The following is a 22,579-nucleotide window of genomic DNA, read 5'->3' as shown; positions in this document are numbered from 1 at the left end:
TCTCAAACTCATAGTCTTCAAAAACAATTCTTCATTTCTTCTGCCAAATTTTCTGGTTTTCAGCATACAGAATTGTATCTTCTCTCTCTCCCTGCCATGATTTAGTTGACCAAATTTTTTCTCTCTTCCATGTGAAATTTGCCCTTTCATCTTTCACTAAAGTCAATGAAGTCTAGTTGAGACACCTTTAACTTCCTTCCCTCCCTGATTCACTGGATTCCATGATATTTAGTACATCTGGTCCCATGGAGTCTGTGTTTCTATGGCTCTTTTGAGGATGACTCATCTCTTCTTCCTCAAACTGCTTCTGCTCCCAAACAAATATATAATTTCTATTTTCCTCTTCAGTGTGTGTGTTCTGTTCACCTTATTACAGCTAATTTGTCTTTTTCATCTTTATATCTTTCCAAAACTATTCCTGTGCTTTTATCTTTTTTTTTTTTTTCCATTCTCATCCTTGGGCATACAACAAGCAACTTCCCTTGTCCACAGTAAGACTTGCTGCTTCTGCACAACTTTTTGAAAATGAACTATCTGATACTGTTAGTCATATTCTATAGACTGAGAAGGACTTGCAAAGAATCTGGTTGATAATTGCTGCTGTGAGTTAAAATAAATATGAACTGTGCTATCCCTGAAGACTGTGTGTATAACCTGTATTTCCAATCTCACTTTAAAAACTACTTTTGCTTAATTGGAGACATGAGGTTTAGTCCCTTTTAATTACTTTTGTATAGTGTTTGATTCTAATTTCAAGATGGAGCAAAAAATGCCATCAGTGAAGCAATGCTTAATGACTGAATAATGCCATACATGTGGCCCTTGTGATCCAAAGAAAATGGAATTATAAAGTAACGTCTTGTCACTGTTCAGTCTGATTTTCCTGTGTCTCAAACAAAGTCTTTTGATCAACTTTTGATTAGCATTAACATCTTGAGATGGATTGGAAATATCTTGATCTTTGAGATCATTATGTTTAATACATAATGTTATTGAGTTGAACTAGAAGGAGAAAGCAGGAAGAGGACAAACATAAAATTTCAGATGCACAGATTTCTGAAAACAAAATAGAACCAAACTGCTGTTTTTTGTTTGGTTTGGATATTTTTTAAATCTTGCTTTCTTTCAAGAAGTGGAAAACCAGCTGCTTCAGTCCACTTGCTAATGGGGGAGAGAAATGTGGATAGAAACATTTATAGAAATATGTATAAAATAAATGGTATTCCTGCCTTTATTTCCTGGTCAGGTGTAAGGGTTAGATAAGACTTGTGTTGGAGCATTGCTGTACATGCAGAGGTGAATGTGCTCACATCTGTGTCTGGGAAGCCTTGACAAAACCCAGCCCCTTTCTGCTTTCATCTTTGAGAGGTGAGGCTGGTGCTGTTTCAGAAATTAATGTACAAGAAAAGCATCTGCCTTTGTTTTTTTTAATTAGAACAAGCAACTTCATTGCATGGCCAATAGGCTTGGACCTATCTTGTTCAATTAGTATCAAAAATGTTTGAGATCATCACCTGGGAAATGCTGCAAATCAAAGTGGCAATGAGATTTTTGTGTTAGCCTGACATTGACATTATACCTCCTCCCTCAGGTGAGTCCCCATAGGGGTTCACTGCAGCTTGTTGCCATCGGGGTGAAGGCAAAGTTATCAGCTTTATTGGTTTTTCCTCTTTGATACAAAATCAACCTTTGTTTCTGAAAAGATCTTAAAAAAATTCTGTAAAGACTCAGTAACATCCATCTCTTGTCACTAGGGTCTTATTTCTGAGATTCACAGATGTGTTTCTCAGGAAGCTGCTGAAATACCATTTGAACAGCAGCAGAAATTTATTAATTTAATGTGTCAGGCAACCAGGCCTGTTAAAAAGGAAAATCTTGTTAGCGAAGTGCTACTTAATAATCTTCAAAATGGCAAAATATTGTCCCTCCTTCAAACCAGTTTGCTGCTGAAAGCAACCTGGATCTTATAAGCTTGTCAAAACGTGTACTTGTGTTTTTCACTGAATTTCATGCATTTAAGGGATCAGGTGGTCCACATGTGCTGTGCTACGTGCCTAGCTTGGCATTGTTCCTTAGGCAGGACCAAGCAGCTCAGGGTTCTGTAGGGTTTTGTTCCTTAATGAGAAGAGAAATGGCAGTTGTTGCCCTGGGCATTGCTCAGGAGAGCAGGGTCTGTGAGGATTAGCTAATGTGCTCTTGGTGGGAGTGCCCAGCTCTCCCTGAGCCGTGGAGGCTCCTCTGAGCTCTTGAGACGTTTATTGATCAAATACAGCCTTGAAAATGCATTGCAAGCGTTTCTGTCCATGCTGCATTTAATTGATCTACGTTTCTAGAACCCTCTGCACCAGGGAGACAGGTCCTATTGATTGTGCTTTTTGAGGAGAGAATAAATTCCCAAATAGGAAGTCGTTAATTATTGCGTTATGTTAGCCGTGGCTCTTTGGGTGTGCTTCCTTCTGTTTGCCTGGCTATATCTTTCCTGAAGAGATTATAGTCAAAGAATACCATCTTTTTGCAGGCAAAGCATCCTTCCAGTGGCAGCTCTCTGGTGTGGGCTGTATGAGCTCATAGCTCTTGAGTTTGCACGCAGTGTTTCTATTTGTGGCTGTAAAGCTGTCAAGAGGAGAAATTGCAATGGCAATAAACTGGAACTGCATTTCACGTTCTCACCTTTGCCCCAGCACATCTACAGTGGCGTATAGTCTGGGATTTAACTGCTAATGGCTGAAATGAGAAAATTTAATTGGGAGAGGCTCTTTTTACTGTAGGGATAAAATGGGAAATGTTTGCTTGCCTGTTGCCCGTCACTTCCTTTCAAGGGAGCTGCAGGAATGAGTCCCTGGTGTTCCCCAGGCAAGCAGCTGCAGATCCCCTGGCTGTCATGAGTGCTTACAGCTTTTATTGCCAGCCACAGCTGTGACTGTGTGCTCAGGGATTTGATGCTAAAGTTTACTTGGGACTTCATCTGCCTTCCTGTTGAAGACAGCAGTGCTTGTGTTGATTCACATCAGCTGAACACCTTATTCCCACGTCCTCTGTGACATGCTGATGGAATTACAGAGCTGCTGGGAAAGGCCTCAGCTGGGATGGCCTCAGCTGTGCTGGGTTATCAGAAGTGAAGGGTTACATCCCCATGATTTATGAGCTGCCCCAGAGGAGCTGCTCTCAGCCTGCAGGCTGTCCTGAGCTGTCACTGTGACAGGGACACGTGGTGGTTGTGTCCTCAGCATCCTTTAATGACAAGGTACAATGCCAGCACAAACACCTGGAAGCAGTGCCAATGGCTTGAGGAGTTATTTCCTCCCTGCAAGCCCACTCTCCCATGTGAACAGAACATGATTATTAACATGTTTTATAGAATCTTATGGCACTAAGCAGAGAGAGTGCACGAGAAGACCCCAGAAGGCCCCAATGGCCTTTTAACCCCATCTGTGAGTTTATTGGCCTGAATTGGATTTTTGTTGCTCTCACAGTGATTATAAATTATCCAATTCACAGCCTCACACACTCTGTTATTTGTTGAACAAATAGAAGCAGGTCAGAGGCTGAGCTGGCAGCCTCTGCAGCGTGGCACAGGCATAACCAGGAGGCAAACATCCCTGATCCCATCAGCTGCAGCACAGTTGGGATTGTGCCCAGCAGGTGCTGCTGCTAATTAGGACTGCCAATTAAGTAGTGATGTGCCTGAAGTTAAAGTCAAACCCAACTTGTCTTTTAGGCAGCCAGCTGACATCTCTCCACTTCAATGCAAAACCAATTTCAATATTATAGTTTTATTTTTACAGAAAAAAAATCATAAAAATTTTCACCAAAGGAAAAACTTCCTAGTTTTTGTTCTTTCATACCTTTTCACCTTAAAAGAGGAGGGCAAGCTGTGAGAGAAGTTGTCTATTTGAAAGAAAAACGATATATTTTAATTTTTCATTAAAAGCACAAATTCCTCATTATTCTCATGGGGGTACAATAGCAGCTTACAACCAGAACCCACAGAAATGTCCAAATCTTTAACCAGATGTTTAAGAATTTACCAGGGATGGTTAACTCTGTTAAAACCCAATTTTTAACATGGATGCTTAACCCTGAAGAGTGTTTGAGGGAGAAAGGAAAAGGCCTGTAGGCAGCATGAGATCTGTAGTCATAATAATTTATTGCTTGCAACCTTCCAGGATAGCTGCTATGATACATGAAGAGAGAGCCCCATGTGTCGGTGCTCTCATCATATAAACACAGAAAACATCAAAGAGCACTGAACAAAGATCCTGAACTACCTGGGACAGGCAGATGTTTGCTGTGCTCCATGGTGTCCACTTACCACTATCAATTTTGACAATAAGCACTAAATTATTGTACAAATACAAATACACTTTCCTTAAAACTGTCTGAAGGAGAAAAAATGTGAATAACTGTTTCCTTCCTGACCATCTGTGAAAAAACATCTCTGCTAAACAGTTTGGCCCATTCAGGGTTTTCTGTCCTGGCTGACCAAGTTCAGACAACTTCTGCAATCAATAACTTCATTTAATTTGGCATTAGAGGGCTGGGGTAACTTAATTTCAATTTACATTATGATGTTTTCTGTGGTGGTTTAATCTAATATGTGTTTCAGTGTTCACTCTAATGCTCATTTTGGCATTGTGCTCTGCAGGGAATGATTTCCAATGGATGTTCCAGCTGCAGCCACACGAGCTAAGAATTGGAAAACTGGTTTGCAGCTGGGCAGCTGCTACCTGTGCCAGAAGGCTGCAGAGATGTGAAAATGGTTAAATTCGCTGTTCCATCTAGGAATATTTTTCAGAAGGATCTCTTCAGTATCAATTCTGAAATTTAGTATCTTAAAAGCAGTGTGTGGCTGAATGAGCACAGCTTTCATTTCAGTGCTGAAGTGAGCAGAGTTCAGCACTGCAAGCTGCCAGCTCAGACTTAAGGACTCCTGTGGCATTTCCACTCATGGCAGGATTTTCTGGCATCGGTTTTTCTAATGGCTGATTCCTCCTTCCCCATAACTTGCTGTCCTTTCAGGAAATGCAGTTATTCTCATATTCTTGTAATTCTTACACTTTCAGGAATGTCTTCCTGGCTCAAAGATGTCTTCTTTTGAAACTTTTTTTTTTAAAGAAAGAGAGACAAACAACCCCGTTTCTCCTGTTCACCTGAAACTTGCCTTTAGGAAAAAATAATTTTTAGCAATTTATTTCCAATTCTTTTATTCAGTACCTGAGTGCTCTTCTGCAGTTTTTTTTTTTAATTGTGTTTTTTTTTGTTTTGTTTTGTTTTTTTTTAAGATTACTTCCTTTGTCTGCATTATAACTTTTTAGGTAATGCTGTTATCTAATATCTCTACATATTACAAGTAGCCTGGAAATAAAATGAACAGGTGGAAGTAGCTGTGTGCCATCTAACCCCCATTCTTTTCAGAAGCTATTCTGAGTTTTAGTCTTCATTTCATTTGGGGCTGAGATCAGGTACTTGGTGAGCTGTGCTGAATTTATCCTTCATTATGCTATTGTAACTGGGACAAAATCTTTAATCTAAAAATATATTCCCCCCACTCAGCTCTTCAAGTTTTGTGTTTTGATAAACTGATGCATTGCAAAAACTTCTTGGCTTGGCTTCTGAGATGTGAAGTGGGACACTCTTCCATTGTATAAATTAATCATAAAGGCACACTAAATTTTCCATTATTCTGTTGCTAAGGGAAATGTTACAGGGACAGGGAAGGTGTTTGGGCAGAGGGGAGGTGGATGGGAGCTCCTGTGAGCGAGGAGGGTGAAGGTGCCCATGCAGGTGACCACAGCCAAGGGAGGCTCTCCATGGATTTCCTGGCAGCTGGGATTGCCCTGACAGGTGAAGTGAAGCCTCCACAACCTCTCATGGTGGTGTTAATGTCTGTCAGAACCTGCTCTTTCAAATTTGGTCTGTGTTTCCTGTGTGCAGATTGAAGTGAGGATAGTTTAAGCTGGGAGAGAAGCTGAAAGCTGGTTCTGTGCTCCTGAGTTCACCATTTAACTGGGTTACGCTTTGCTGACCTGTGCTGTTGCAGGGGGTGGTTGTTCAATTTTCCCCTAATGAATTGGCAATATCAAGATGTCAAGAAATCCACTCAGTGTGTGTGAAGTTCAGTTCTGTGAGGAGCCATTTGAATGTGTACTGAAAGATAAAGTCACTGCTGGGGATGAAGTGCATCAGATAAGCTGAAATGCATTTTAGTCAAAACTGTGTCAGAGGAATCAACAGTCCTTCATGCTAAAGGTTAAATATCTGCTTTTGCTCCAGCAGTATCAAAGTGTCACTTTAGAGACTTTCATGGGAGCCTCATCTTCAGAGCAGCATTCTTTCCCTTTGATTGCTGTGCCATTCCACAGTGACCTTTCAGCACTGGATCCCCAGGACACAGAGACACAAATGATGCTCTCCCTCATTGTTCACTGTTGACACACTTTCTTTTATCCCTTCTGTGGAGAAAGGAGGGATGAAATGAAAGTTTATGACATAAACCCATCAGATCTTACAGACAGTATATTTGTATTTGCTGCCTTCCCAACACTGCTATTGATGATCTCCAAAAACTTAACTTAATCTTACCTTAAATGGACACAGGTTTTTTGGTTTTTTTTTTTATTTTTTCGGGTTTTTTTTTTGTCATTGTGGCTCCAGAACTACTGAGCAGATTGGCATTTTTGATTTTTACTTCTCATTCCATCAAGAGAGCAAAGTCATTGAAGGATCATGTAGCTGGTTAAGGAAGCAAAGGAACATTTTTTCAATTGTGTTGTAATTCTGTTGTAAGGGAGAAGTGACTAATAAAGGAACACTTGCCTCATCTTCCTTTTCAGTTTTCATCATAGGAATTTTATGAAAAGTTGTGTCAATAATAAAGATGGGGAAAATTATAGGGAAGCGTTTTCAACTTTTCTGAAATTGCTTTTTGTACCTTTTTCTCTAACTTAAATTTTCTCTACAAAGGCAATTTTGCATGTGTTAAGCAATGCTTGAGAACAAATTTTTGCTATAGCTATTCTGATTTTTCAACTTTTATCCTTCTTGATGAATCATAAATGTTTAGTTATGGGATTGTCCACACTTATTTTTCACGTATCTCCCACTTCAAACTATTACATTCAGTAATGCTCTTTTGAGTTTTTCTAGAACTATTCCAGTTCATGATTTCATACCACCTGATATTCTCTGATGCTGTGAGATAAAATCTCCCCATTGCCTTTTCTCTTGGTGCTTGCTTGCTGAAAGACATTTGCCTTTGTAGTCACTGTTATATAAACATTCCAAACAGTTTATTTTTCCTGCTAGCCAGGGTTATTGCAGTGGTTGTGAGGAGGTTTGCAGACCTGCCTGTAGCTCAGATGAGCCACAGCTCTGTGGTCCTGCACTGGCTGGAGGTGCCTGCCCAGTCTGACCAGTTCATGGCACGTATTAACCTTTGTGATTCCAGCTTTGGCAGTTCTCTCTCAGCTCTCTAATATCTCTAACCAGTTTATTTAAACCTCCACAGTGTGACAGAGCTGTTCACTCCCTGCTGAGGCTGCAGTGAGCTGACAATTGTGAATTTGTGGCTGAGGCCTGCAGGGGCTCTGAGCCTCTCTGGGTGCAGGGTCTGTGCTCGGCATGTGGAGGCTGCTCTGCGCTCAGGGTGTGACCCCAGGGGCACGTACTCACCTTTCAGCACTCTGCAGCTTTGCTGGCACAAGAACCAGCACCTGGGGCTTGCCAGTCTCTGTAGGAAGAACAGGGAGAGCTGGAGTGTAACAGTGTTCACAGGGGTCTGAGGGTGAGGGAAGAGATGAGGATCGGACTCCATGTTTCAGATGGCTTGATTTATTATTTTATTATATGTAATATATTAGAACTATACTAAAAGAACAGAAGAAAGGATTTCATCAGAAGGCTAGCTAAGAATAGAAAAAGAAAGAATGATAACAAAGGTTTGTGTCTCAGACAGTCTCTGAGCCAGCTGACTGTGATTGGCCATTATTTAGAAACAACCACATGAGACCAATCCCAGATGCACCTGTTGCATTCCACAGCAGCAGATAACCATTGTTTACATTTTGTTCCTCAGGCTTCTCAGCTTCTCAGGAGAAAAAATCCTAAGGAAAGGATTTTTCCTAAAAGATGTCTGTGACACTGAAGGTCCAGTCTTCCCAGTCCTGCCTGGAGAATGACAAGACAAGGACAGGCTCCTGTGTCCAGCAGTCTCTGCCATGCTCCCAGCCTGGTGTTCCATCAGAGCCCAGCAAAAACAGCAGCTGTGGCTTTCCCCACACAGACATGGCAGGAAGGAAAGTCCTCTGTGTTCCCAGCAGCCTTCTGGCCTGCACACATCCCTGCCTTGTCTTCCTCCAGGGCTGATCTAGCTGCCAGCTTTGCAAACTGCTCAGAAAGGGTCACATTTTGGGATTTGCCCAGATTTTGCTGTCTCCATTTTTGGAAACGCTAATTGAGAAGTGTTTATAGTTATCTGAAAGCTCTTAAAAATTTGGAATGCCAGAAATTCACGTCCTAGTGATGGAAGAGTTGGGTGCCCTAAAATCTGAGCTCTTCAGTTGGGGCTTGTTCCTCCCTGCCCACGCTGCAGGGGTACAGGGTGTTCTGGAGCTTTGCAGGAACAGTACTTCTGTAATCAGCACATTGAAGAGATGATTAAGCCTTGAGAGGTTATAAGAGTTATGTTGGAAATGCAGAAAATATATTGTGAATATAAGTTTGTGTTTGTGGACACTGAGAGTTTTTCAGGGCAATCAATTTTTGATTTATAGTTAAGACATTGGGCAGCGACTGACAGCAGAACCTTCAGCTCTCAGCATCTGTCAGGAAAGCACCTCATGTTTTTAAATTGATTCGTGTAATGGGATTTGTTGTGACCTTAGAGAAGCAGAATAGAAAAAGCCCTCAAAAGTAAAGCCTCCTGCATCCTCAGAACCTGTTCCATGTGTGAGCACTGCACTGATCCCAGGCTCCTGGGAAGCTGGGGAGGCACTTCCACAGTGAGTGAGTGCTGCGTTGTGTCTTGCTGTCCCAAGGTTTTACTGCAGTGCTCAGTAACTGAGGAGGCAAACTGCATGTGAAGAGTGCAATTTCAGAGGCAGCACAAGGCTTTTGCCCTGGAGTCTTTAGCAAAGAGATGATCTTCCTTTGTATTTCTGACTGAGGCTGTTTTGACGGAAGAATAGCTGACTGTATATTTTCTCTGTGTTTAGCAGCATGTGTTTTATGTGCTTGCATTGCAAAACTATAAATCCCAGAATAAACAGACGACAAATTCCAGAGTGTGTTTGAAGTTGTCTGGTTGCAGCAGTGTCTGTACCCACATAGAGAGCAAAACCTCCCAGTCCCAGAGCCGTGAGCATCCTCTGGGAGGGGAAGAGTCCTTCCCTCCTTCCCTCCCTCCTTCCCTCCCTCCTTGCCCACAGATAACTGCAGATGGCAGCCAGTCAGGCTGGGCTCTATTGATTTTGGTAATTGTCTGCTGTAGATCAGAAAAGCTACAATGTCCTGAGGGTACAGCAAGCAGGTTTGTGAGGTTTTTTCCCACTGTGAGCCTACCCAAAGGACACACATTTTTGTTGTTGCTCTCCATACAAAGAAAGATTGTCTCTGAAGTGCTGCATCAAAGCCCATCATTTAGAAAACTCTGATCTTATGTTGAGGGCTGCAGGCTTGGCTAGTGCCCCAGCACCCTCTTGACTCTTTCCAATTTAATAATTAAATTAATTACCCCCAGTGCCAGGTAGCCATCCATGTTTTATTTATGGATTGAATTTGTGTCATCGCCTACCAGATGTTTAGTGATTTTCTGCATATTAAATAATCCATTTAAAGGAAGGGGAAAACCAGATTTTGAGCATTGGTGGAACTAATCTGACTTTTAAACTGAAAGTTGCATCAACTGAATTTTAGGGAAGAGGGGAAAAGCAAAAGAACTGATGGCCCGACTATTTTTTTTAATGGTTGCATGAACCACCTCTACTCTGAATTAACCACCTCACTAAATTTCAATTAGATGACTTGAATGGTGACTGTTGGGATAAATATCCTTGAAGGAAAGCAATAAAGAATAGTAATAAGTGGCAGGAAGTTCCCTTTTTTGTGACAGCAGACAAAATCCAAAAACTTAATTCTCTCCTGGTATTCCTCTTGGTTTAATGTGAGATAGACACAGGTTTCTTTAGTGCCACATTTTTGGTATCTGATTTAGAGTTCTGAAAAAGTGAGGGTTCTGTTGATTGATTATTTATGAATAAACTTTGAATTATGATATGCATGAAAGCATGTTGGGCCTTTTTTTCTGTAGTAGTCAAAATGTGATATGTCTAGGTCCTTCTCCATTCTGTGGGTATAAATGAAAAGCTTTATCAACATAAACTGATTTAAGCTTAGCAGCAAGCGCAACTCCAAAACTTCATAGCAACAGAATTCACAACTGGTGCATCCTGATAGAATGTAATTGAAGCTGATGCTGCTGTACCTGTTTGTGCCACAGTACATTTATTTTTATAGCTGCCTTTCCATGGAGACAGGCCCCGACTGTTGGTGGGCAGTGTGGTGCCAAGCTGTGTCAGCTGCAGCCCGTCAGAGGCTCCAGCAGTGCTGCAGGTGCTGCTCTGTGCCCCTGCAGGGGCTCAGCAGGCACAGCTGGCAGGGCCTGGGGCTCGGGGGAGACTCCCGCACCACCCAGCAAAGCCAATTGTCCTCCTGCTCCTCTGACTCCCTACAGGATCACAGAAGGGAAGGGAGGGGCATTCCTGGGAATGGGGTGGCTTTGATTTTCTGTGTCATTCAGGTGAGGCTGGAGCTGAGGCCTCAACATCTTTTTCCTCCCGCTGCTCTTCTGCAAGCAGTAAACATCTTAAATGGTTTTGGCTGCAGATGAGGGCAGTAATACAAAATAAAGCTTTATCTGTTTCTTTCTGAAGTTTGCATGTGAATTTCTGGCAGTGCAAAAATGCCTTTTCTTTGACTGGGATCTGCTGCTATCTGTCAAGTGATTGTCCTTCCAAATGGCCTCCTCCTCTTGTATGTGCATTTTCACTGCCTTCATTTGTGAAACATCCATGCACCTGCCTTCTAGCTTGCTTTACAGTGCTTCTGAGAAAGTATCCCTGGGGGACATTGCGTCTTTTCCATTCTTTACTGGGTTTGTTTTCCACTCCTATTGTGTTCCCTGTATTCTTTAGAGAATGGGATTATCACATTCTTCCATTTTTAGGTAGATGGGGTAAAAGGCTTAAACTTTTTCACAAGTTCTTTTCTTCCTGCTGTGCTCCAGATACACAAATAGTATGTTTGGAACTGTGAATCATGAAGAAATATTTTCTATCATATTTCAGTGGGATTTAGGTAGCTCTATGACATATGCTCCAGTATATCAAGGACTTTGACATACTGGAGCATACCAAGGACTTTGTCTTATCAAGGACTTAACCTCCACCTTCACTGTTTATTTTTGGAAAGAGAGATAAAACAAGGGTGTGTATGTAAAACTGGTGAACATTTTCAATCTCCTTCAGTATTTGAAATATACTAATTGTCTATTTTTGTGTCAATTCTAAGTTCTCTGTTGTAATTTCTGTTGGTTTTGGAGACCATTTTTCATCTCAAGGTATTTATTATCCATACCAAGAGCAAAGATGCAAAGATATCAGGGCAAGACATTTTGTAGATTGGTTTCTCCTGCTCAGTATTTTTTTACAGCATCCCTTAAAATAGAAATGCAAAACTATGTGTCCTACTTTCCCCTCACTAAAATAGATGCCTTTTGTTAATTTTAGATACAGCAGAGCAGGATATGTAATTAATGATATCAAAGAATCCATATGATATTCAACAGGGTCCTAACATCAAGGACAAAAGAAGTCTGACAACAGCTGTCCCTAATGATTTGGTTTGTAAAATGTTTTCTTTTATTTCAGGAAGTTGGATGCTTTCATCTATGATGCAGCAGTGCTGAATTACAAGGCTGGAAGAGATGAAGGTTGCAAACTTGTCACAATAGGCAGTGGGTACATCTTTGCCACTACTGGCTATGGGATTGCTCTCCAGAAAGGATCGCCTTGGAAGAGACAAATTGATCTCGCCCTCCTCCAGTTTGTGGGAGATGGTAGGGACCAAGATTTTTCCTTTCTTTTCTTCCTCTGTGTATACACAGTTAATTCAGTTTTAGTAGCTCTGAGCCTGCTAGTACTGTTCTCTTGAAGTCTTTAAAATGAAAAAAAAAAGGTAAAACAGAGTAAAATTACTTCTTGGTGCTGACACAGGAGTTCTTTTCCACTTACCTCACCACCAAGGATATCAGCCTCTATTTTCAGAAAATATTTTCATATACATCACAAAGTAAAGCTAGCCTAAGTGTTAGAGAGCATTTATCCATTTATTTATTTCCTTTGTTTTTGTCTCTTAGTAGATGAGTTATCCTTCAGCATGACTGTTCTGCTATTGAAAAGTGTTCAGCTCAGTTCTGAGCTGATGTGAGTGATCCCTAATCCAGGATGGTTTCATTCAAACTTCTGCTGAAAGAATGCCTATGAAATTGAATTAGGGTGACTCGTTTCGTTGCACTTCAAACAAATATTTTTTATTCTAACATGAAATAGAAGAATTGTAGGTCCTCTTGGCACTTCTGCCCTGCAGTAGAAAACTTGCTGCATATCTTTGATATGTTTGAAAACAGCAATGATGACTCAGTCTCCACAGAGGGTATGAACTCCTTTTTGGTTGTAGAAAGCTTCGTGTTTCACCTGTGGGAGCAAATAGAAATATGGTAATTAAAAGTTTTCTGTGATGTGACTGATGAAATCCTCTATCAGATTGGGATATGATATGTATTACGTAATGTTTATTTTGGTTTTTTACATAGATGTGTGTGTTGACTCTGCATTTCTCTATCAGTGAAAGAGAGGGCTTTATGAAAAGATAAATATGGGTTTAATGTCACCAGTAAGAAGCAATTGAGGGTAAGAATAGTGAATTTCAGTGTAATAACAGTGGCAGAGAGCAGGACTTAGCAGAGTGGCCTCCTGTTCCATAAACCACAGGACATTAATTTTCATGGGGCAGACAATGAGTGTATAAGTCTTCCAGCACATGGATTTTACTCCTATTATAACATTAAACAACTGGAAGAGGTGTCATCATCACGGCTGATGCATTTTGTCTGGTGTATATATGGAAATAACAGTGCCATCATATCCATCTGTTGGGTTTAGAGAGGCTGTGGAAGAAACCTCTCTAACTTGGGTGAAGGAATGCCTAGATGACCTGCAATGGCTGCCTTTCAAACATTCACATTTTCCTGAATATTATTTTCTGTTTGTGTAATACTGTTAAGAATTATTAGGTGCTGTAATTCAGAGCCACTTTTAAATGAGGAATTTAAATCAGAGAAGTTGAATTATTGGTCCCATACTAAAGAAGAAAAATCTCCTGTAGCCTGAGGGACCATCTGAGTTGTTTTTCTCCGTGTGGGCTAACCCCTACAGATGTAGCCAGAGCAACACTTGAGTTTCCATTCATTTCACTTTGCATTTCCTTCATGCTTACTCCTTCAGCATTTTTCATACTTCTCATCCAACACAAAAAATGAAATCACAGAGAACAATAATAAATGAAATTGAAGGGAAAGCACTTGAAGCTATTTAAGAAATATCTCATCAAAATACTGAAGGTGCTGCATTTTTATGCTTCACCTCAACTCTGAATATCAGGTACAAAACAAAGTGGGTGGGAGCAAAGTGTGACAAGTCTTACCCTGTGTTTACACTTTGACCTGTGGACTTCCATAGCATACAAATCCTTATATCTTTAACCCATTTTTAGTTGCTTAAAATAATACAAATGAATTGTCCACAAAACTCAATATTAAAACTTACAGAATAGCAATACATAAAGAGAACACCCAGGTGAATGAAACCTCATTATGAAATGTCTGTGCCCTGCTCAGAAGATAAGCAAACATGTTGAATGCACAAACCATGGGAATTGTGACTACATTTATGGCATTTTTTCATTACTATGAGAAGTTACTCTGAACAACCCAGGAATGCTAAAACATTACTTTTCTCTTGTGAAGGATCCCTATGTTTGTTCAGAAAATGGTGTGGGGTCTAGTAAAGAGAACAGTAGTTGGACATATAGGATGTGTAGAAATTTTTGTAGCTATGTTTCTTTTAGTCCCAGAACTGCCTCACTTGTCTCACTTTGTCTCACAGTCTAGATGACCATTTTCAGGGAAAACAAACCCCAACCACCACTGACTTTCCACCAAATGTGATGGGGGGGGGGGGATCAACAAAAAAGCCCTAATAATGAAATTTCTTCTGCTGAGTTACAAAGTACATTGCAGGTGAACTGGAACTAAACACCAAGAAATTAAATGTAAAGAGTAATTGCCTGGAACTAGCTCGACCTGATTTTGTAATCCATGTCTAACTCCAGTAGTTCGATGGATAATCTTTTTAGCTGTGAACTTACATAACTCTGTTTTGGTGAGCTAGGAGGGATGAACCCAGAGTTCAGACCAACATCACTTTGCTGTATCACTAAAAATCTCTTTGAAGTTCTCTAGACTAAAAGCAAGTATGGTTGGGGGGAAAGTTTCATCCTAAGAGAGTACTCCTGGGAAAGGCTCAGTGGAGCCTGAATGAGGTTGTTTAAATAAATAGGCAAACACAAATGAAGGCAGAAATCTTATTTCACATGTATTGCTTCTGTAGAATATATTATTCTCAAAGACTAAGCTGTAAAAGAGCAGAGCCCCAAGTAGGATTGAATTATTCTTCAGTATGTGTAATAGGGCATTCATCAGGCTATGGAATAATTTCAGTGAATGATTGTAAACCTAATGAGTTCCATAACTATAAGAAGAAAACATTCTAATGAATTCAACAAACACAGTTTCTTTATATGAATAATATGTTAATAAGAGGAAAAACCTTGGATAAGACCAAGTAATTTGTGTAAAAGTATATCTGATTGCGCATACAAAAAGCCATGATCTCATTTATTTTTTACATTTACCCAGTACTGAAATGGCCTTTTGAAATATATTTTAGAGCTTCCAATTTCCTCTGCACGTGTCTTTCTCCTGTGATTTTTCTCATTTGATTTTTTCCTTGCTGCTTCTCTATCATTCTCCTATCTAAGCCAGTTCACTTACACATTGAAATGAATTTTTTGTGCAGTGGGTAGGAACCTCTTCCCTCTTCCTTGCTGATGTAAAAGATGTAGCTGAAGAATTAAGTGCTTGTTCATGCAGGGGCATCTTTTCATACTCCTCAAAGCATGATGCTGTTTCTGCATTAAAGCCAATGACTTCGAACCCTCTTTTTAATCTTATTGGCACTGGAAAAGGAGTTAACTAAATACAGAGGGATGTAGGCTTGTGTTAGGGATAACTTCAAGCTCTCACTGGTGGTTATCTATATGTTTGTACATGAATAGTGTTCCCATCCTTAGGATAGCTCTACTGGGTGGACCAATTACACTGACAATTATCAATCACACTGTGGGAGCAGCTCTGAAGTCTCAGTGTAAGGAGCTGGCTACAAGATGCCAAATTTGTTACTCTAACAAGGAGGAAAAGAGACAGAGGAAAGATTGATGGGAATGAGTTGCTGAGGAGTTTAAAGAATAGCTACTTAATTGTCTCAAAAGTATAGTTGTGCTCAAAAGGTTTCATCCCTTGGTCTGTGCAAGTTCACATACATAGCCCTGCTCATGGGAAGCTGAGATGAATGAGCAGTTGTTAGTGTAAGATTAATTGCTTTGGAACTCTGAATCTTTGTAGCAGAAAGAATTCGGAGTTGCTTTTTCTTGCGTAAGGGATATGAGTGAAGTGCATTGTTAGTGAATTTCTGGCTTTGTTCATCTTGCTTTCTGTACAGCACATCTCATTATCTGCAAAAGCTTTGAGTTGATGATTAGCATCTGCAGCTTTGTTTAAGATAGTTGATCATTGGTATTATTCTCTAAAGCCCAGTGGTGGTTGTGTTGCTTTTTTTGTCTTGCTGTGGTCACAAGATGAAACTTCCATTGTTTTTTAACAGAGAAGTAAAAATATTTCTACTGAGACAGAATCTCAATCTTCTGTTGAGAAGTAGAAGCACCCAGGAGTTCAGAAGCAGCTCAGATGATACGGCTGCTAAGAAACAGCACCATCATTTTGTTTGGATCCTCCGCCCACGGCCGCAGGAATGTGTCAGAACAGAAATGCCGCGCGCTGGGGAATCGCATGATCCCTGCTTGGATTTCTGTTCTGAACCTCTGCAGGAGCAGCTGGGCAGGCTGATGTCCCCACAGCAGCGTGGCACCTGGCACTGTCACTGCAGTGGGCACACAGGGGTGAGGTGCCAGCAGTGGGAGAGGGCTCGGGCACAGCCTGCAGTGCCCAGCTCCGGACGCGGCGTTGGGAACGCAGCCCTGCTCCTCCAGGAACAGCAGGAGCTTCAGGCACCTGTCTGCAGGCCCAGTGTTGCTGATACTCCTCTGTCTGGGGCTGCACATGCCATTTAAAGAGTGGTACTTTTTCTAAAAATATCCCACTAAGTTATTTGGGAGGAATTGTTTCTGAAACCCATAGCACTCTGTCTTTGGGGTTTGGTGTAGAACCACTGGTGCATAGAAACTGAGGAGAATTTAGCTTTCTCTTCCTCTCTTTTTCTTTCAGTCTTTCTCCCATCTCTCTTTGAGAAGATGAGATTATTGAGCTACAAATGACAAAGCTGCTTCAGAATTAAGAGAGTAAGAGAGATCCTGAGTGTGAATGAGATGAAGAGAAAGACAGCAAGGAGCCTTTAGCTATGAGGGATGCAGCAGAATAGAGGGATCAAACACTCATGGCAGCAGAAATGGTTGGATACAAGGAACAGAAAAAGCTGGGTAAAGAGAGCAGTTTTGGGGAGGAGTGTTGAGTACCAGCCAGCTGGCCAGGTTATGCATCTACTTGTCTGAGGTATTTGTAATGTATTGCACTACCTGCAGATTAAGAGCTCAGTTCAAAAGACAGTGTGGAAAGAGATCTCCAAGAAGAGGGCAGATGGTGTAGCTGTATTAAGCCCTTAACCCTTGAAGCTGAAAACTTTAAAGCAATTAGACAGAGGCATAAAGAAGAAAACTGGTTCTGGTCTGAGTTTCCACAGAGTCTGTTATCCCTTCCTAATAACTTTCAGTTCTGGTTAATCTTCATGTGCTTTTAGGGCAGCTTAGTACACTAAGAATTGTTTTCCTGGGTGGATAATTGCTTCCCAGTCCTTACGGGTAATAGGTAACTGTGGAAATGAGATTTGCCCCCTTACATCTGGAAGGGGAAAGCTCTTTGCTATTTTGTTCATATTTTAATATAAGCCTTCCAAATCACTGTCTAGATTATAAGGAAGTGTAGCAGAGTGACTCACACAGGCTGATAAAGCCCAAGAAGGAAATACGTATGTGATTATAAGGACATATTTTCAGTGTGTGCTGCTCAGGCAGAATACACCCACAATCACAGTGATTTTCTGTTTATATATTTAGTGTCCTCCTTAAGCAGTGGGTGGAACAAATGTGACTGAAGAGTGTGAGTGTATAAGTGGAGGGCGTTTGTGTAGCTGAACAAGAGTTAGAGGGATTGTAGTATTGAAAGTCGTGCTTAGCAGTTCTGTTAATTCATCCTTAACTAATGGGGACATGCAGAGTGAAGTCATTAGCTCACAGTAAGTTTATTGCTGTCAGTCATCTGTGTTCCTCTTGCTATTTTTACAGGGGGAAATAACTCAGAAAATAAGACTGAGAGAGATTGTTTTGGGGGATCCAGGCTGAATTTGAAAAGTTGCTGTGCTTTTATGTAATCTCTTCTCTGAAACATTCTGTATGGATCATATAACTGGGTCAGATTGGAATTGATGAGCTTATTGAACCAAATGCACATCAACCCATTTGGCTGCTGACCCCACTATTCAGGGGGAAAGACCCTTTTATTTTAGAGTCCCCAAGTGGTGGGGTGCTATCCTGCTCCTCTCTCAGGGGGAGTTCTACCGCAGTAAACATGGAACAGTCTGCCCCTAAATTTGAAAACTACCTTTTGTCCAGCCTGAGTAAGCAGGTGATCGTGTTAGTGCTGCCAGGGTCTGTGAGGATGATGCCCTACATCTGACCAGTGTGGGTGTACATATTTAACCCTCCTGCTGATCATCTCTACTGGGGACATGCCAGTTTGCTGTGCTGGCTGATCCTCAGGGTAGGGCATTGCACGAGAGCCCCTGACACTGTCACCAGCAGCCAGCTCCTCTGGCACCTTCTGCTGTGACACATGCCCTGAGATCTCCTGCAGTGCCCTGCTCCTGGCCCGGGCCTTATGCAAGTGCCAGGGAAGTGCTGACTCCAGAGGTCTGCTGTACTTAACCAGCAAAGCACAAGGGTGCTGGGCTGCAGCTCTGCTTTCCCCACTGGGACAGGGCCTCCTTTCCTCCTGCAGGATGTGCAGGCTGCACAGAGCAGGGATGACTGTGATGCACGACACAACGCAATATAAGGAGAATTAATTTTTCCAGACAACTCTCATTGGTTCAAGGCAATGTTTTTGGAGTCAGGGGTGGGTGACTGCATGTGCAGCTGCTGTTGCTATGCAGCTGCTGAAGGGCCTGGTGCTGATACAGGTGCTGAAGTTTGGTGCTGGTGTACCCAGCACTGAGGGTACCAGTGCTCAGGTTGCAGGTGCCTCTGTGCCACAGAGACAAAAGGAACTTGAGGAGACCAGTAACTCCCCTAAAAGAGTCCCAGAGAGCTGGCACATCTCAAGAGCCAGTGACTCAGGCTGTGTGAGGGATGGGATGGGTGGCACAGCCTGCTAAGGGCCCTGATGAGGAAAAACATGTAATTCTACCCTTTAGACTGTATGGTTTCTGTGTCTGGATAATGAAATTTTTATTGTGACAAAATTGTTCGGGGGACTCAGTGGACAGTTTATCAGCGCTTCCCAGGATGATAAGGTGTGAAATAGGCCAGAGGAGTTTATGTAGAAAGGAAGGCCCTTGTGGGTTGTGCAGGCCACATGGCCAGCTGGCACATTTCTGTGCAAATAGCAGCCCCAGCAGAGAGCTCCATAGCCACAGGAACAAACCCAGGAGGAGCACAAAGGGATGGGTAACCTGAACCCATTGTAAATAGTGCTGGATTACCAGTGAGAGAGCTGGAATGTTGCAATTTATTGGAGTGTGCTTTGAATGAATACTGCAGACACTCAACATTGCTTGAACTATGGATTTTTAAAGCACTTGCTTATGCTCATTCTTACATTATAAATGAAGCAGATCTTTTATTATACAGGGCTATAGAATTTTTAAAATATCTCTTAGTGTAAGAATCATGTAGTCATTTGTGAGTTTTTCAGGTTAAATAGATTGTGGATGTGTTAAACAGAAAATAAACACTGTACTTTTTTGTCAAATACACAGTGACACTTCATTTTCTGGTCTTTGCAAGTGTCATGATGTACTTTGCTGCTGAGATCTGCAGCTGTTCATTTACACGTTAATCTAGTCCACACATGAATGAAGGTAGGAAATTATGGTGGTATTAGTTTCCTTTAGTAAGTGCCTGAAGTGGAAAAAAACCCCCTTAAAATAAGTCTGATTAATATTTATGAGTAACTTGAGACCCCCCCCCAATTAGATGCAGACTTGAACTCCATTAACACTCAGTTCAGTGAGGCCTGGCATTTATGGATATTGAGGTTGCTGACTTAGAATTTCAAGGTCTGTTTTATGGGATATTTGCAGCTCCCACTTGCTAATGAGTATTATGCACACACAGGGATGACTGAACTCTCCAGTGCCTGATAATCACAAATTGCTGGCCTTTCAATTGCCTACTGTAATATATTGCCATAGGTATCATCACCCTGCACATTCAGCTCACAAGCCAGACCACCCAAAAAGATTTGAAAAATAACATTTCTCCAAGTGGACTTTGTTCTTTTAAATTAATTTATTTTCTGAACTGAATTATAACTAGCCTCCAAGTTCAATATTTTGAATTCAAACTCCAGGTCAAATTTGGAAGTGATAGATTTTAATAAGGAATGAATTGACACCACAGATAAAAAAGTTTCTTATGCCTGAGGATTTTGTAATAAAAATATTATGGTTTCTGTGAATATCTGGTTTAAAGTGTAATGGGCAGGAAAAGCAATAAGAAGACTGGGCATTTTTGCCAGTTTTATAGGGTCAGCTATGCTGAAGTGTTATTACAGTTAGGTTATTGCCAGTTTTCTCTGTGTTTCCGTGTGTATATACACACACATATGTAAGTATTTATGCACATGTATAAAAATATATACTGGAAATGGCAACTGCTTTATATAGAGAGACCAGAATTATCAGCTAATATGTCCATTCCCAGATAGCATCATTCCATAGATATGATAATCCAATGATTAACAGTGCTTTGCTGTCTTAAAAATATGGATTCCTTTTGGGCATTAATTAACAGTGATTGCTGTCATTGTCTGATATTATGGAAAGGATATTGCAATAGCAGCATCTGCAAGGCTCTGGGATGCTTTGTTCTTCTTTACTTGCCAGGGCACTGTCATTTATCTTGACTCAAAACAAGCTTAGTTCATTTCTGTCGGGATGTTTTTGGAAAGGTTGCTGGATTATCAATAGTTATTTTAAATGTACATGCCAAAGGGAAAGGAACACAGAGGAAGCAGTAATAAAATAGAGGTTTAAATTCCTTCGTGAATTTTGTTATGAACAGTGAAAGGGCACAGTAGTCAAATCAAATTGATGCCTGACAATCATGGGAGATGTGAGTTTTCCTGTGGGAAGTGATGAGATCTGATTGGCAGAGCTTCAGCTAATGCACAGACCAGAAATATTGCTCTCTCTTTGGACTTGGGTTCTTTTCTCTTGCATGGCCTCTGTGAGTTTTATTCATAGACCTTGGGGAGGACTTGAAAGAGAGACGAGGGAAACAGTCCACTGAGGTTTAGCAGAACAAAAGAAATCCAAATATTCTAAGAGATGGAAATGCAGTAATGAACCCCAATTATCTGTGTGTGCAATATCTATACTGCTACAATTAATAATTTATTGTCCCAATGTCCTGGATTAGAAGATTTTAAAAGATTAGGATTGACTTTCCTCTTTGGGATGCTCTTAGGTATTTTGAAGATTGAGCATTGTGATTTGGGAGAAGACACATTGCCTTTTGCAGATGTAGAGGTTCAATTCGTGCTTCAAGCACAAAATTAAATTCGGAATTAGCTAGAGACTGAATAATCCCTCTTACAAATTTGTGAAATGCCTTTGCTAAAGTGCATCAGAACTTGTCCTTTCTACTTCAGTTTTTCATTCACATTCTCTGAGAAGCAATTTCTCCATCACAGTGTTGTGTTCCATTTCCAATTGGAACTCACATCCAAATTATCTGTGGGCTGCAGCTTTCCTGGTGCCCTGGCACTCTATCCTGCAAAATGCTTTTTCACAGCAGGTCATTGATCTTCTAGTCTAGCTTGAAGGTAGCTGAAATGTCAATATAGCTTCTAGCCATTTTTTTCTGTTCTTTTTTCCCAATGATGTATGAATTATAATAATACTGAAAATGTATTCCCTAATCACTGGCTAAGGATTAGGGATTGGTACCATGGAAATTCTTCCCCCATATTGAAGCCATATCTTAAATTGGAAAATAGACTAAGAAAGCTAATACTGTCCTTTTAATACTGTCCTTTTTGGCCCTCTACATTGCCTGCTGTATTTTCTATAAACAATGAAGTTTATGACATTAAACATTATAAAATAATTACTCAGCTGACTAGATCCCAAGAGAGTAAAAAGACCTGTATGCCCATGCAGTGCTTCAGTAAGAACACCACTAAATGTCTGAAAATTAGTCAATCATGCAAAATAATAATAATAAAAAAAATGTTGGCAGGAACAATTGCAGTTTCTTGCCCACCTCTGTCCATGCTGGCAGTAGCAAGCACTGCTAGGTGACAGTGTCCTTCATCTGAGGCCAAATCTCATCAGTGAAATATGGACTCAAAGTTAAGAGTACACAAGAGAGGCAGGGAGAGGATTTGCTTCCTTAGCTGTAAGGGGAGTGGTTTAATGGCAGTAGGGATGGGGCACAGCCAGAACCAGCAATGCTCCATTTCAGGCACGGGATGAGGCTGTTGGTGTTTATGGTGCTGCCCAGGAAGCTGGAATGGCAGCAGCACAAGGGAATAGATACCAGAGGTAAATGCAGAGACCAGATGTGTCTCTGAAGGAGGGCTTCAGCCATAACACTGCAGTTTATTTACAAAGAAGAAATAATGTCATCACGGATCAGATGGGAAAGAACAAACTTCTCATGGCACACTAAAAGAATTACAAGAATTTGTGAAATTTGTCTTGTGATGTTAAAGGGAAGGGCCAAAGGAAAGGGCCTGAGTGCATCAGGGAGGTACCAAGTACAGGGCAGTGGAGAGGAGGGGGCATGAAAGGGTCTGGTTGGGTGTCAGGATGCTTCTCTGATGAGTTCTCCCTCTGATCAATACAGCCTGTCCCAGCTCTTCACTAACTCACTCCACTCTCTATAATAAGTC

General features: G+C 41.1%; 1 protein-coding gene across 2 annotated transcripts in view; it reads left to right on the top strand.

Moving 5' to 3' along the window:
- The window catches only part of GRIN2A (glutamate ionotropic receptor NMDA type subunit 2A), a 152,467-nt gene that overhangs the window by 120,652 nt on the left and 9,236 nt on the right, over positions 1 to 22,579 (top strand). For both annotated transcript variants that reach the window (XM_054271322.1, XM_054271321.1), the window contains exon 12: positions 11,925 to 12,112. In XM_054271322.1, coding sequence (XP_054127297.1) covers positions 11,925 to 12,112 — 188 coding nt within the window. The remainder of the gene's footprint in view (positions 1 to 11,924; positions 12,113 to 22,579) is intronic.

Source organism: Melozone crissalis, unplaced genomic scaffold (genome assembly GCF_028551555.1).
Source record: "Melozone crissalis strain CALT ecotype California unplaced genomic scaffold, PUWL_Pcris_2 ptg000012l_1, whole genome shotgun sequence".
Classification (NCBI taxonomy): domain Eukaryota; kingdom Metazoa; phylum Chordata; class Aves; order Passeriformes; family Passerellidae; genus Melozone; species Melozone crissalis.
The sequence above is the reverse complement of the archived record's forward strand: the minus strand, read 5'-3'. Positions and strand labels throughout refer to the sequence as shown.